This window comes from Urocampus carinirostris, chromosome 20, assembly GCF_059441175.1.
Source record: "Urocampus carinirostris isolate Australia breed hairy pipefish chromosome 20, RoL_Ucar_1.0, whole genome shotgun sequence".
Taxonomy (NCBI): domain Eukaryota; kingdom Metazoa; phylum Chordata; class Actinopteri; order Syngnathiformes; family Syngnathidae; genus Urocampus; species Urocampus carinirostris.
In genome coordinates, this window is record NC_142368.1 from 19,287,529 (window position 1) to 19,301,028 (window position 13,500).

Below are 13,500 nucleotides of genomic sequence, written 5' to 3' on the forward strand. Positions count from 1 at the left end.
CATTTTGAGTTTTCCCTTGCTCTTGTGTAGGTTTTAGATCAGGGGATTGTGTCATAATAGTCTGTAGTTTGCAATAATCTGTGGTCTGGGGAGCCCTTTGGAGCTCTTAGTGATTAAGGGATATACACAAAAACATGACTTGACTGAAGTTTTTGAGTTTTTCCTTGCCCTCATGAAACTTTTAGATCAGGGGATGGTGTCATAATAGTAATAATATTGTTCTGAAACAGTTGAAACATACAAATGTATATTTAATATTAAACTGTTAACGTTTAAACTGTATCGATTAAAAAAAAACTATTTGTCCCCAAGGGGCATTGAAAAGGCACACAGAGTAGCATAGAACAGCCACCCACTGAATCCCTAATGCCCCCGATAAGCATGGCTGACGCTGCTATCGGTTAGTTAGTGTGTGAAAGGGAAAAGTGTGAAGCACATTGTAAAGCACTTTGGGAGGTCTTCATTGACTTGAAAAACGCTATATGAATGCAAATACATTTACATGTAGTTATTTAATAAAAACATGAACAATTTAAATGCCCAAAATATTTTTACTGAGTTTATCGTAAATATAAAAGTAATTCAAGAGGAGGGTTTAATTAATCAATGACTATCACATAACCAAGCAAAAAGTATTGGTATCAAAACGGTGTGGAGTGATACCCCCTTGTATTTACATGGATAGGATCGATACCCAAGAATTTATTTCGCTTTGATAAAACATTCCCACGACACCTGTGTTTATTTTACGAATAACGCAAAAATACCACCAAAAACACTTTCCAAAACAAATTTTAGAAATGTTCGACAAATACTTTTATTTTTGTAAGCTAACCAAATACATGTAACATTTTGCTAATGAGCACACCTGTGTTATTTCCCTAAAGTTACCAAGTAGCCATTTTGATGTCATCTATCATTAAACTCCTTTTCTGCCATTACGGTTCTAAAATAATAACCTTTTGGCTCACCTTCGGCCAAACGGACCAGGGTGGGCAGACGGAACTTGCTGAGCACCGCGTCCAACGGAAGCGCCAGCGGGCTCCAGGAGACCTCCGACAGGCTCGCCGACAACTTCTCCATCTTGGCGGGTCATCACCGAGATGAGAAGGACGACGACGACCCGAGCGTCGGCTTGGGTGAAAGGGAAGAGGAGGCAGGTGGCTGAGCGGCCGCCAAGACTTTCGCCATGTTTGGAAAATGGAGAAAAGGAGCTGTGGCTAATGGGAGGGTGCGTGTGGGGGTATGCCTGTCCCCCCACCCCTTCGCCCACATACTCGCTCCCCTTGAACGATCAAGCGTTGAAGTATTCGATAGTAGTCGAATCGGTTTAGCGTTATTAGTTACTTCATTTAAAGAGAAATGTGTTACCCCCTGGATACATTTCAACATATTACCCATGATTTCTTTTTATTGATGTTGACTGTGTTTTGTGTACTGTTACCCAATGCTGCACTTGTGAGGACCCATTCTCAAGGTTTCCTATTTTCCTCATCCTGAGGTTTTTGACTTTTCCCTCGCCCGCATGCTGGTTTCAGATCAGGGGATGGTGTCATTGTAACCTGTGCAGTGCTTTGAGACATTTTGTGACATGACTTGACCCAAATTACTGACACCCTTTTTACTCACATTGAAACTGACCCCCTGCAACCGCTTAGAAATAGCTGCATACAGTGAAGAAAATGAGTATTCTAACACCCTGCTATTTTGCTAATTCTCCCATTTGAAAATCATGGAGGGGTCTGAAATTGTCATCGTAGGTGCATGTCCACTGTGAGAGAGATAAACTAAAAATAAAAAAATCAGAAATCACAATGCATGATTTTTTTTTAACAATTTATTTGTGTGATACTGGTGCAAATAATTATTTGAACACCTGTGTAGAATTCTGACCCTGAAAGACCTGTAAGTCCGCCCATTAGAAGTCCACCTGCACTCCGTGTATCAAAAATATGCATGAAAATGACTGTTTTGAGCTTAATCGAGCAAAAAAATGAAAAGAAAAAAAAAAACACAAAATGACTTGTGCCCGCTCTAGCAAAAATATTCACAAAAAGGACTGTTTGGAGCCGAATCGAGGGAAAAAAAAATACTCAAATGACTGTTTTTGGCTTAAAGCGAAAAAAAGCAAAAATATACACACAAATGAGTTTTTAGCTTAATCAAGCAAAAATATACTCAAAAATGCCTGTTTTGAGCCCGATCTTGCAAAAATCTCCACAAAAATGACAGTTTTGAGCTTAATCGAGCAAAAATATACACAAAAAATGACCTTTATTTTAGCCCGATCTAGCAAAAGTATTCACAAAAATGAGTGAATCAAATGCACCTGTTTGAAGTCCTTTGCTGCATAAAGACACCGTTCCACCCCATACAATCAGTAATGAACCTGTAACATGGTGAAGACCAAAGACACCAGAGACAAAATTGTACACCTCCACAAGGCTGGAAAGGGCTACAGAGCAATTGTCAAGCAGCTTGGTTAAAAAAGGTCCACTGTTGGAGCAATCATTAGAAAATGGAAGAAGCTAAACATGACAGTCAATCTCAATCTAAGTGGGAGAAATAGCAAAATAGCAGGGTGTTCAAATACTTATTTTCTTTACTGTAAAAGAAAAAGAGGAAAACATGGACACCAAGGGTCCCTGACGTGATGCCCCCTAAGGACAGCTGAAGTGCGCCGCAGAGCTGTTCTGAAAAATGCTTATCATTGCTGGGTCATTGTGATTTTCTAGATAAAGATATATTTTTTAGTCATTGACTGAGTCTATATACCCTACTTCCAAAAATAAACCTGGTAATAACATGGTAACAACATAATAATTAGATAAGTTAGTAGAGAAACTAAGTGCCCTATGCGCTAATTGGTAACCAAAAGCAGCTCTCAGCGTGAAAAGGGCAGGAGACCACCAAAATTTGGACACAGTGAACCCTTCACATTTCTTAGCTTGCACCTAACACAGCAGAGATCTTCCATATCCATTTTGCCTGTGGGTGCTACCTGGTGCCTGCGGGGACCTTGTTGGACACCCCTGCACTGCACCATACAACGATGTCTAGTGGTCACATAATATACTGTCCCTCTAAGGCTAAGATTGAGATTACCACATGACCATACAGGTGGAGGTCAATCTTTTGCAAGATACTTCTATATTGCATGGGATGTTTGTTGCCCCTTTTTCAGGTGAATACTGGTACAAGTTTTCTCTTAGTACTAAATACCTGTAGTAGTTTCAAGATAAAAAAATTCATCTTACAACATTCCAAAAACTCATGAGAGGGTTCTTCCTTATACATACGATAATATAATGGCTTGCAGACATATTTGGCCCACAAGTCAGGTTTCAAACATGTAGAACATTTTAATAGTCAAGAATCAACACGTGGGACACAATTGGATCTTGTCTTAAATGACTGACGATGATAAATTAGATCCCCTTGTGTGTAATCAAGTTTTCATATAAATGGACAAGCTCTGTGATAGTCTCAGGGTTCTGATTTAAGTCCAGAAAAAATCATAAAGACCGAGGAACAAACCGGGCCGGCCGATCCGACATACTGGTGAAAAGGCTGCCAAATATTCAAAAGCGTATTCCAAATTATATTTTTAGATTTTGAAAAGAAAAATAAATAGCACTGCTTAAGGTTTAAATTGCTTTTTAGACAATATTACTGCAAACAACACAGAAGTGACCGTTTTTGTTTAAGTGTAAAATGTGGTATGACAATGAAGATGCACTCAAACATTTTTTAAATAAATACAGAATTATTTGAATAGCACCTTTCAAACAAATATGTGGAATACAAAAATACTTATTTGCAAAGTACGATTAGTTTTAATACAGATATCCAACAAATTCCCAAATATCGGTGCAGGTAATCAGATAACTGGTGGACCTCTAGTAAAAATGCATGTTGCATAATAATCCGATTAAAGTTTTAGTTCGACTGGAAATTTTCACTAGAGATGAGGAATCCTTCAAAGATTTTATCCTTGAGTAGAGCCGATGGGAATAAGGTCTAAAATTTTCTTGAAAAATTCTACTTAAAAAAGCCACTGTTTTTGCCTACCAGCATACAAGTCAAGTCAAGTTTATTTGTGACGCCCTCAATCACAAGGAGTCTCAAAGGGCTGCACAGACCACAGATTACTGGAAACCACAGACTATTATTAGACCATCCCCTGATCTAAAACCGACATAAGGGCAAGGAAAAACTCAAAAGCCTCAACGTGAGGAAAATGAAAAAACCTTGAAAAGGGAACACATGAGGTCTTTCCCCTTGGATGCAATGGATGTTGCAATAACAAATAATACACAGATATTGTCAACATGCAATATAGGTTATTCATATGCTATAGAATAGAAGTGTGTTCTAAGCTTAGATTTAAACATTTCCACTGAGGTTGCAGATCGAATCTCAGGTGGAATAGCATTCCACAGCACCGGGGCCCAAATGGAGAACGCTTTCGAACCTGCAGCTCTCTTATTGGCTCTTGGGATTACTAGAAGACCAGCATTTTCAGAGCGAAGGCTCCAGACCGGAATATAGGGGGAAGTTAAATTTAGCTGAAGTCTTTGTAGAAATCACCACAAGATGTCGCCGTTCAGGCATGTTGAGTCTCAGGCGTCGGTTGACAGGCAAGATCGATGAAGAAATATTGGTGGAATTAGGCACAATTCCATCATCTTCATGGCCTCTGCCGTTTCGCCAATTTAGCTCCCTTAGCTTAGCACCATGGCCCGAGCGATAGCCCCGCTTTTGTTTGGGTCGGCCACACACGGAGAGCCCGCAACCCTTTGTATTTCTTGAGGGATATCAAAGGTGGTATAAAAAGTGCCCAAAAAGTTGAAATTTAGACACAGACCCAAATGTGTAAGTTCCTCCCGACTATTAGTATCATTGGCCACGCATTTGTCCAGAAAAGAAAGAAAAATAGACAAAAGAACAGTAATAAATAGAAAATTAGCTTAAGAGCTGTGAGCCGGTTTGTCCATGCGTGCCGCCATCATCATCAAAGATTATACATCACATAATTATTATTTTAGTATGTCAGAAGTATTACTATAGTATTTTCATCAGGGATGGGACAAAAAAATGGATTTTACTTCTTTCAAATAAAATATATTATTATTTCAACACATTTGGGGATTTTGCTGTACCATTTAATAATTGATGATGGTAAAGTTAATTATTGGTTTCAAAATAATTTATAAAAAAAATACATTTCACGTGACAAAAAATAATACACAAATACCCCTTGAACCTTAATATAATCAATACATATGTATTTTTCCCTTTGTCTCCGCCAGGCTGTACTTGCCCAAGACACACCCCAGGAAGTGGCAAACCTACAGTGGTTAAGGAACCGAGTACCAAGTCCACAAAATGGCATTGTAGTCTTACCAATGATAAAAAGCATGAATAGATCTGCATTCTTGGCAAGAAAACCAGTCATTGTTCGTGTTTATATGACTTGTACATCAACAGGGGGAAATAGAATTCTCAAAAACATTTCTTGGTCAACAATTTTATTCGTTTCATATGAACAACCGATCCATATAGGATGGGGAGAATTTTACAGGAGGAAGGGTTGGTTAGAAAGGTTTCAATCTAATGGGCTGGCTCTGAAAGAAAAAAGAAAAATATATATGTGAACTTGATTCCATTGAAGGACTGCTACAGCATATGACCAATCACCAAAATGATTTCACGATAACCGATGTGACAGTGACACCTAGCGGGTAATTTGTTTTAAACAGGCAAAAAAATTCTTGATTTAATAGATTAAAAAAGGATTGTACACAGTCGAAATGTATAGTATTTTAGAAATATCTAAATGTAATGTAGGGTACTTACTGTCCTTTACTTCCTTCTTACCTAAAAATGGCAAAGACAAAGGAAATCACAATTACTATGCAGCATTAAAATCATTATAAAAGGCATAGTCAATATGGCTTAGCTTAGTGGTTCTAACACTTTTTCAGTAAGCCAATTACCGTATTTTCCGGACTATAAGGCGCACCTAAACACCCCAAATTGGCCAGAAAATAGAAAGTGTGTCTTATAATCCAGTGCGCCTCATTTACAGGAAAATATGGCGGATGGAATTGGAAACGCGTGGTCATAATTCAATAATACTGTAACTGTTCTGCCTTTGAAAAACATATAGACTGGTCTTCGAGTGCCCTCCTTTGGTAAATTTTTTGTTGCTAAAATAAATTTTAGGTGAAACCAGATGTTTTATATAAACAAATTTTAATTTAAATGCATTTATTTATTATTTACACAACCCTTGCTTTTACCATAGTTAATATTCCATGCGCCTTATAGTCCAGTGCGCCTTATAGCACGAACAATACAGTACTCTCTTACACGACCAAATCAAAATCACCTACTGAGCACAAAAATACAAAACATATTTTTAAATGTATTGAGGATTTTTTTTAAACATAATTTAAATAACACCAAAAACAAAGCATACAAATTAGTCTTATGAAAAGTGTGGCTAACTTAATAATTCAAGATTTGTACTGTATCCACATTTCCGTAATTATTTCAGATATTTTTTTATCTGCACAATCCCATATTTTGCCATTCTTACTCCAAAAACAAATTTGAAATGTAAAAACAAACAATAAGTCTTTTGACTATTTTAAGTCAGTGTGTATACAATTTTGGGGGACACCCTGTATAGATATCATTCTGACAGGATGTATTTGACCAGTATCCTCAAAAAAACAAAGTACAAGTAATAAGTATGCCTTAGAATCTCAAAATGTCATTATTTTCCTTTGGTCTCAAAGAATAATTTGTAATCTGATTTTAGAGTCCATTAATACAGGAATAATTCCAGTCCTCCAGGCTCACAGTCAGCATTTTTTGGAGTTGTTTCTACTGACCAGAGTTGTAAAGTTTTAATAAAGGGGAAAAAAACTCATGCATGGCTGCAGCTGTCATGCGCAGGATATGCTCAATGCAGTCTCTTTAAAAAATTGCATTTTTGTGCACTCCTCTCAACCCATGAACGTAAGTAAATGGCACACTCACCCCCATATGAGATTTTGTAGAAGAGAACTGTCATGATGCCCACACCAACCCAGATCTCTTTGTTTGCATCGGCGTAGTAAGGGCTCATTTTACTCCACCAGCTTGCAAACATGCGTCCAAACATCTGCAGAAGTAAGGGACATTTTTAAGCGCCATGTTTATTTTACTCATGTTGAGGGTTTGAGTTTTTCCTTGCCCTCATGTAGGTTTTCGATCAGGGGTTGGTGTAATAATAGTCTGTGGTTAGACTTGATCTGCAACCTCAGTGGAACTGTTTAAATTTAGGCTTAAAACACACTTCTATTCAATAGCATATTAAGAACCTATATTTTATGTTGACAATATATGTGTATTATTTGTTAATTCAACATCCATTGCAGCATGGTCTTGTTGAGTTTGAGGGTTTCCTTGCCATCGTGTCGGTTTTAGATCAGGCGGTGGTGTAATAATAGTCTGTGGTGAGATTTGGTCTGCAACCTCAGTGGAACTGTTTAAACCTAGGCTTAAAACACACTACTATTCTATAGGATATGAATAACCTATATTTTATGTTGACAATATCTGTGTATTATTTGTTATTGCAACTGCAGCCTGGACATCCTGGAAGGGGGATTACCTCATGTGCGGTCCCTTATCAGGGTTTCTTCATTTCCCTCGTGAGGTTTTTGAGTTTTTCCTTGCCCTCATGTATGTTTTAGATCAGGGGATGGTGTAATAGTTTATAGTCTGCAATAGTCTGTGCAGCCCTTTGAGACAATTAAAAATGACATCACATTTAGAGACGTTTGATGTGCTCTAAAAAGCAAATGTATAACCAGGGTCTAATACTTAATGCGTTTGATAAATGAGTTTAGGATATCTATAAAGGTTGTTAAGGTAATGTATCAAACTGTAATGCAATTTAAACGAATAGAAGAGTTTACAATAGACTGGTGCGAAAATGTATACATATTTAGTCAAGTCAAATTTATTTATATAGCCCTTAATCACAAAAATGTCTCAAAGGACTGCACAGGATTACAGTTACAAAATTACACAATTACCTGATCTTAAACCAGCATGCGGGCAAGGAAAACTCAAAAACCTCAGTGTGAGGAGAAAAGAGAAACCTTGAGAAAGGACCTCGCATGTGGTAATCCCCCTTCCAGAATTGACCAGGGTGAATTACAATTAGCATTACTGTACACATGATAGTAAACATAAGGTAAGATGTTGAAAATGTCCGGAAAGTGCATGACATCAACGACGCCCCCAGCCTGCAAACCAGTCCAGAAAGTCTATGACGGCTGCAGTTACCGTCATTTAGTTTGAAGACGTTTTTTGTTGTCTCTTTAGATAAATATATAAAGTGTACGATCACGATAACACATACACCTGACGCTTAGCTGATTTATTATTCTCTATTGGGGAAAAGGCTAGTTGACTTTCCATGTTGAGTTAACCATAACCAGTGCGAAAGCTAAGCTAGCTTTGGAAAACAGGACGAGCTAACGAAAACACCCGTAAATTCTGCAGGCACTATATGCCAGGCATATTACTTCAAAATGACTGTTAAGCCACAATGACATACAACGTTTTGAGAGCAATAATGTATAAGTAGTACCTTAGCTTGTCAGACAGCAGAAGAAAGGTCAATTCAGTACCAGCGGCCAGGCGTCAAAGTCGTGCTTCAATCGCTTCTTTGGCTCTCAATTCGGAACGTCGTTTCTTGTGTTTGTACGGAGCGCGTCCTCTATTGGACAGTTAAATCATTGTCTTTTGAAGCTAAATTTAACTGCAGAAGGACAGACAGTGTCAGAGGCTTCAAGATAATTTATTCCCCCGACTATGAATGAATGAATGAATGAAAACTTTATTTCGAACATAAAAATAAAAGCAGGACAAAAACAATGAGTCAACAACGAAATAATGTCACACAACATGTTCGAAAAGGGGTAGTCAGAAGCAGATGCTTATTTTTTCCTACCTCTTTATCTTCCCTATTAAATACATTTTATAGATAGCTCCTCTTGTGTCCAATACAACAAAATCTCATGGATATACTTATTACATAGGTCAGATATCAATAATTATAATAGTTACAATAATCACATATTTTATACACTAATCTTCGCAATACCAATCCCTCAACGTCATAATGCGCATAATGTCACTGCGGCACCAGTGATAATATCAATAAAAATAAACACAATACTTATAACAGTTCTGATGTGAAAATAGCACAATAACAACAAGTTAGCCATAGTTTGAAGTGCAGTATTTCCAGTCTCCGTCATATCCCATTTTCTTCATCTCTGTATTTCGCCAGTAATGCTTTTTTTGTATTTAAATTTGAACACATGGATATTTGGACATTGTTTGATTTCATTTTGCAAATTATTCCAAAGTCTGACTCCACACACAGACACACACATACTTCTCCTGGTGGTTCTCACCTTTGGGATTTTGAATTCACCACAGCCCCTCAAGTTATAATTTCCCTCTTTCCGAGTGAATAATCTTTGTATGTTTTCTGGCACTATGTTTTTGTTGACCTTAAATAACAGTTGTGAAGTGAAAAAATTTATTAAATCATCCAATTTCAATAAATTGGACTGCATGAATAAAATATTGGTATGATCCCGATATCCTACCCTGTGTATGGTTCTTATTGCACGTTTTTGAAGGATAAAAAGGGGCTGTAGTGAACTTTTGTAATTATTGCCCCAGACTTCTGCACCATATGTTAAATATGGCAGAACGAGAGAACAATATAATAAATACAATGCATTATAATGTAAAAGAACTTTGGTTTTATTAATTATTGAAATGCTTTTAGATACCTTTGTTTGTATGTGTCTGATGTGTTTTCCAACTTAATTTATTGTCTATTATGACCCCTAAAAACTCAATTTCTGATACAATGTCTATTGTGACACCATCCATTTTTACTTCTAAATCTTGATTTGCCTTACGATTACCAAAGAATATTACTTTGGTTTTATTTAAATTTAAAGATAATTTATTTATATCCATCCATATTTTTAGGTTAATTAGTTCACGATTAATACAGGTTACCAAATCCATATAGTTATCATTTGAATAGAAAATGTTAGTGTCGTCTGCAAATACTACTATTTTCAATAGTTTTGAAACATTAAAAATATCGTTAACATATAAATTAAATAGCTTTGGTCCCAGGATAGAACCCTGTGGTACTCCACAACAGATGTCCAAATATTCAGATGAAAACTCTCCCATTTTTACATATTGCTTCCTCCCCGTCAAATAACTTTGAATCCATTTCAAAGCCACGCCCCTGATGCCATATCTTTCCAGTTTTTTTAATAGTATATTATGATTAATGGTATCAAATGCTTTTTTTAAGTCAATAAATACCCCGACTGCGTATCTCTTCTTTTCTATACTGTGGGTGATTTCTTCTACTGCATCAATAATTGCCATTGTTGCTGATCTGTTTGCTCTAAAACCATATTGACTTTCATTAATCAATTTATGTTTATTTACAAATTGTTCTAGTCTATTATTGTAAAGTCTCTCTAATATTTTAGAGAACTGAGGAAGCAGAGATACCGGTCTATAGTTTGTAAAAATGTGCTTGTTCCCATTTTTGTATATTGGTATAACTTTTGCTATTTTCATTTGATTTGGAAATGTGCCTGTTAGAAATGATAGATTACAGATGTAGGTCAATGGTTTCACAATGCTGTTTATAATTTGCTTAATCAGTACCATATCGATGTCAAAACAATCCATAGACGTTTTGTTTTTACAGTTGTTAACCACGTCTAAGATTTCTGATTCCGTAACCCCGGATAAAAACATGGTCTTGGAGTTCATTTTTATTAGTGACTCAAATTGTTTACCACTGCACTCTGGGATATTTGCAGCGAGCTCTGGTCCAACATTTACAAAATAACTATTGAAATTCTCCACAACTTGATTTAAATTATAATTTTCACTGTTCTTATCAATAAAATATTTTGGATATGCATTGCTTACATTCTTTCCTTTTATTATACTATTTAATATATCCCAAATACCTTTGATATTACTTTTGTTATGATGTAATAAATTGGTATAGTATAATTTCTTGCTTGCTCTTAATATTCCTGTCAATTTGTTTTTATACGTTTTATACCGGGTTTCGGCTTCCTTAGTTCTTAGTTTAATAAATTTTCTATATAAGTAGTTTTTTTTCTTGCAAGCATTATGTAAACCCTTAGTTATCCATGGATGGTTTACAGATTTATTCTTAATATTAATTTGTCTCATTGGGCAATTTTTGTTGTACTTGTTGGTGAATATTTCCAAAAATATGTCAAACGCACCATCCACATCATCTGTACCATATATAGCATTCCAGTTTTGTTTAACTAAGTCATCATACAGTGATATAATAGTCGCTTCAGTTCTAACTCGTTTGTAAACAGAATCCTTAATTGATTCTTGTCTAGTAACCTTTTCATCATACACTGTAAATACTGGTTGGTGATCAGAAATATCACAAACCAGTAACCCGCTGACGTTTGTAAATTCCATATTATTTGTAAATATATTGTCAATGAGTGTTGCACTGTGTGAAGTGAATCTACTAGGCCTTAATATAGTTGGGTACAAACTCATACTGTACATCATATTAATATAGTCATCAATGTTTTTATGTTTGTTTGGATTCATTAGATCGATGTTGAAATCTCCACAAATGAATAGTGTTTTGGCGCTTATTGTTGAATATGTTTTTTCAGCCCAGTTTGTGAAGGTTTCCAGATTTGAGCCCGGTGTTCTATACACACAACTGACTATAATATTTTTCCTTTTTTCATTTATAATTTCTATTGTAATACATTCAAGTAAATCGTCAATGACAAATGACATGTTTTGTAATATTTTCGATTTTAATCTTTTGTACACATATATAGCTACTCCACCTCCTATTTTGTTAGTTCTATTTACATAGTTCAGATTATAGTTGTTTAATTCAAAATTTACACCCCTTCCCTCACTGAACCACGTTCAGAAACTGCAATAACACTAAACGGGTTCTCAAATTGTTGTAAGTATTCAGTGATGTCATCAAAATTTGTGTACATACTTCTACTGTTAAAGTGTATTATTGAGAATTTGACTTCAGATTTAACAAAGGTATTGTATTCATTTCCAGTATAATATTTGCAATTGTCTGAGCTAGCTGATATGAATTTGTGGTCAGGATCGAAGTCATCTAATCTTGAATTATTGGAGTCAGTGTGATTAACAATGCTCAGTTCCGGTAAATCATGGCCTAATATTTTATGATGGATTTTTTTATTGTGATCTGTAATAAAGGTGTCCATATTTTCAGTCCAGGATGCCATTGTTACACTTCAGGCAAATCTGTCCAGCTCCTGCATTTCTCGAACCCATAATATTTTTGCTTGTTCCGGAGTGCCGTTTAACTTTATGTATACTCTGCAGTTTGAAGTCCATGTTCCTTGTATTTTGTTCGTTTTCCTCAAAAATCGAGCCTGTCTTGCAATGTCAGAGTTTTTTTTTGCTTAAGTGTTCATTTAAATAAACATTAGTCCCTTTTAGTTTTTTTCCTTGCTTGAGGATTTCATGTTTCCGTTTTCTGTTGACAAACCTTACGATGGTCGCCTTGGGTCGGTTGTCACCTCTTGTTAATTGGTGGCATGCTTCTATGTCCTCAGCATTGATGGATATGCCTTTTTTACTCATAAAAGCAATGACCTGTTGCTCAGCAGAATCCTCATCAGCATCTGTTGCAATATTTGTATTTGCCACAGCCTTGGCATAGGTCCGAGGTTTGATGTCCAGACATCATGTAGACAGCAAAATGTATAACATGCTTTTGTAAAATATTCTTTGAATATAAAAAAATATATATTTTAAGAGTATATCAAGAGCGTTACAGAGTAAGAGTATATCGTTAATTATTTTGTGTTGCTAAATCCGTAAGGTCATACTAAAAATCCGTTCTAAAAATAACTTTTTATCTTTGTAAGTAATAATGAATGGCTTTCAGTTTTCTAAATATCAATTTATGTACAGTAATAGTATTTTCTTCAAATAATTAGCTATTGTAGATAGTTCAAAGCTATATTAATCCAAATGCTTTTTTTAAAAAAATAACTAATCTCCTGTGGGTCCCTCATAAAGGGTGCGCAGACTCCCAATTGAGAAAAACTGTCACGGTTGACATGGCCCCCAATTGGCCCCGCCCGTGTGGCGCCAGCTGTAGCTCTTTAACAGATTGCTTCCCTTCTATTTAAGCTCAGTGCTCTCACTCACCCTTTGTCTGTCCGTCAATGAACCTCTGCACCCACAAGACGTGGGTTTTGATTCTGTCCGGTTTCCTGCCTGTGTTTCCTGTCCGGTATCGTTCCTGTCTATTTCTGTCTTGTTTAATATCGATTTCCAGTTTCGTTTCCATCTGTCTTGTCCTGCTTG

At 36.2% G+C, this 13,500-nt stretch overlaps 2 protein-coding genes across 2 annotated transcripts in view; both read right to left on the reverse strand.

Annotated features, from left to right (window-relative positions):
• Positions 1 to 1,235, reverse strand: part of garem2 (GRB2 associated regulator of MAPK1 subtype 2) — a 34,978-nt gene extending 33,743 nt beyond the window's left edge. The window contains exon 1 of the mRNA XM_088325172.1: positions 972 to 1,235. Coding sequence (XP_088181298.1) covers positions 972 to 1,083 — 112 coding nt within the window. The 5' untranslated portion in view covers positions 1,084 to 1,235. The remainder of the gene's footprint in view (positions 1 to 971) is intronic.
• A 4,279-nt stretch (positions 1,236 to 5,514) lies between these two features.
• Positions 5,515 to 8,797, reverse strand: atp5mj (ATP synthase membrane subunit j). The gene is made up of 4 exons (XM_088325117.1): positions 8,654 to 8,797; positions 7,051 to 7,174; positions 5,860 to 5,880; positions 5,515 to 5,627 (listed from the first exon to the last, which is right to left on the reverse strand). Exons 2-4 carry the CDS (start codon positions 7,172 to 7,174, stop codon positions 5,614 to 5,616), a joined length of 159 nt encoding a protein of 52 aa, XP_088181243.1. The 5' UTR covers positions 8,654 to 8,797; the 3' UTR covers positions 5,515 to 5,613.
• Positions 8,798 to 13,500: the final 4,703 nt, after the last annotated feature.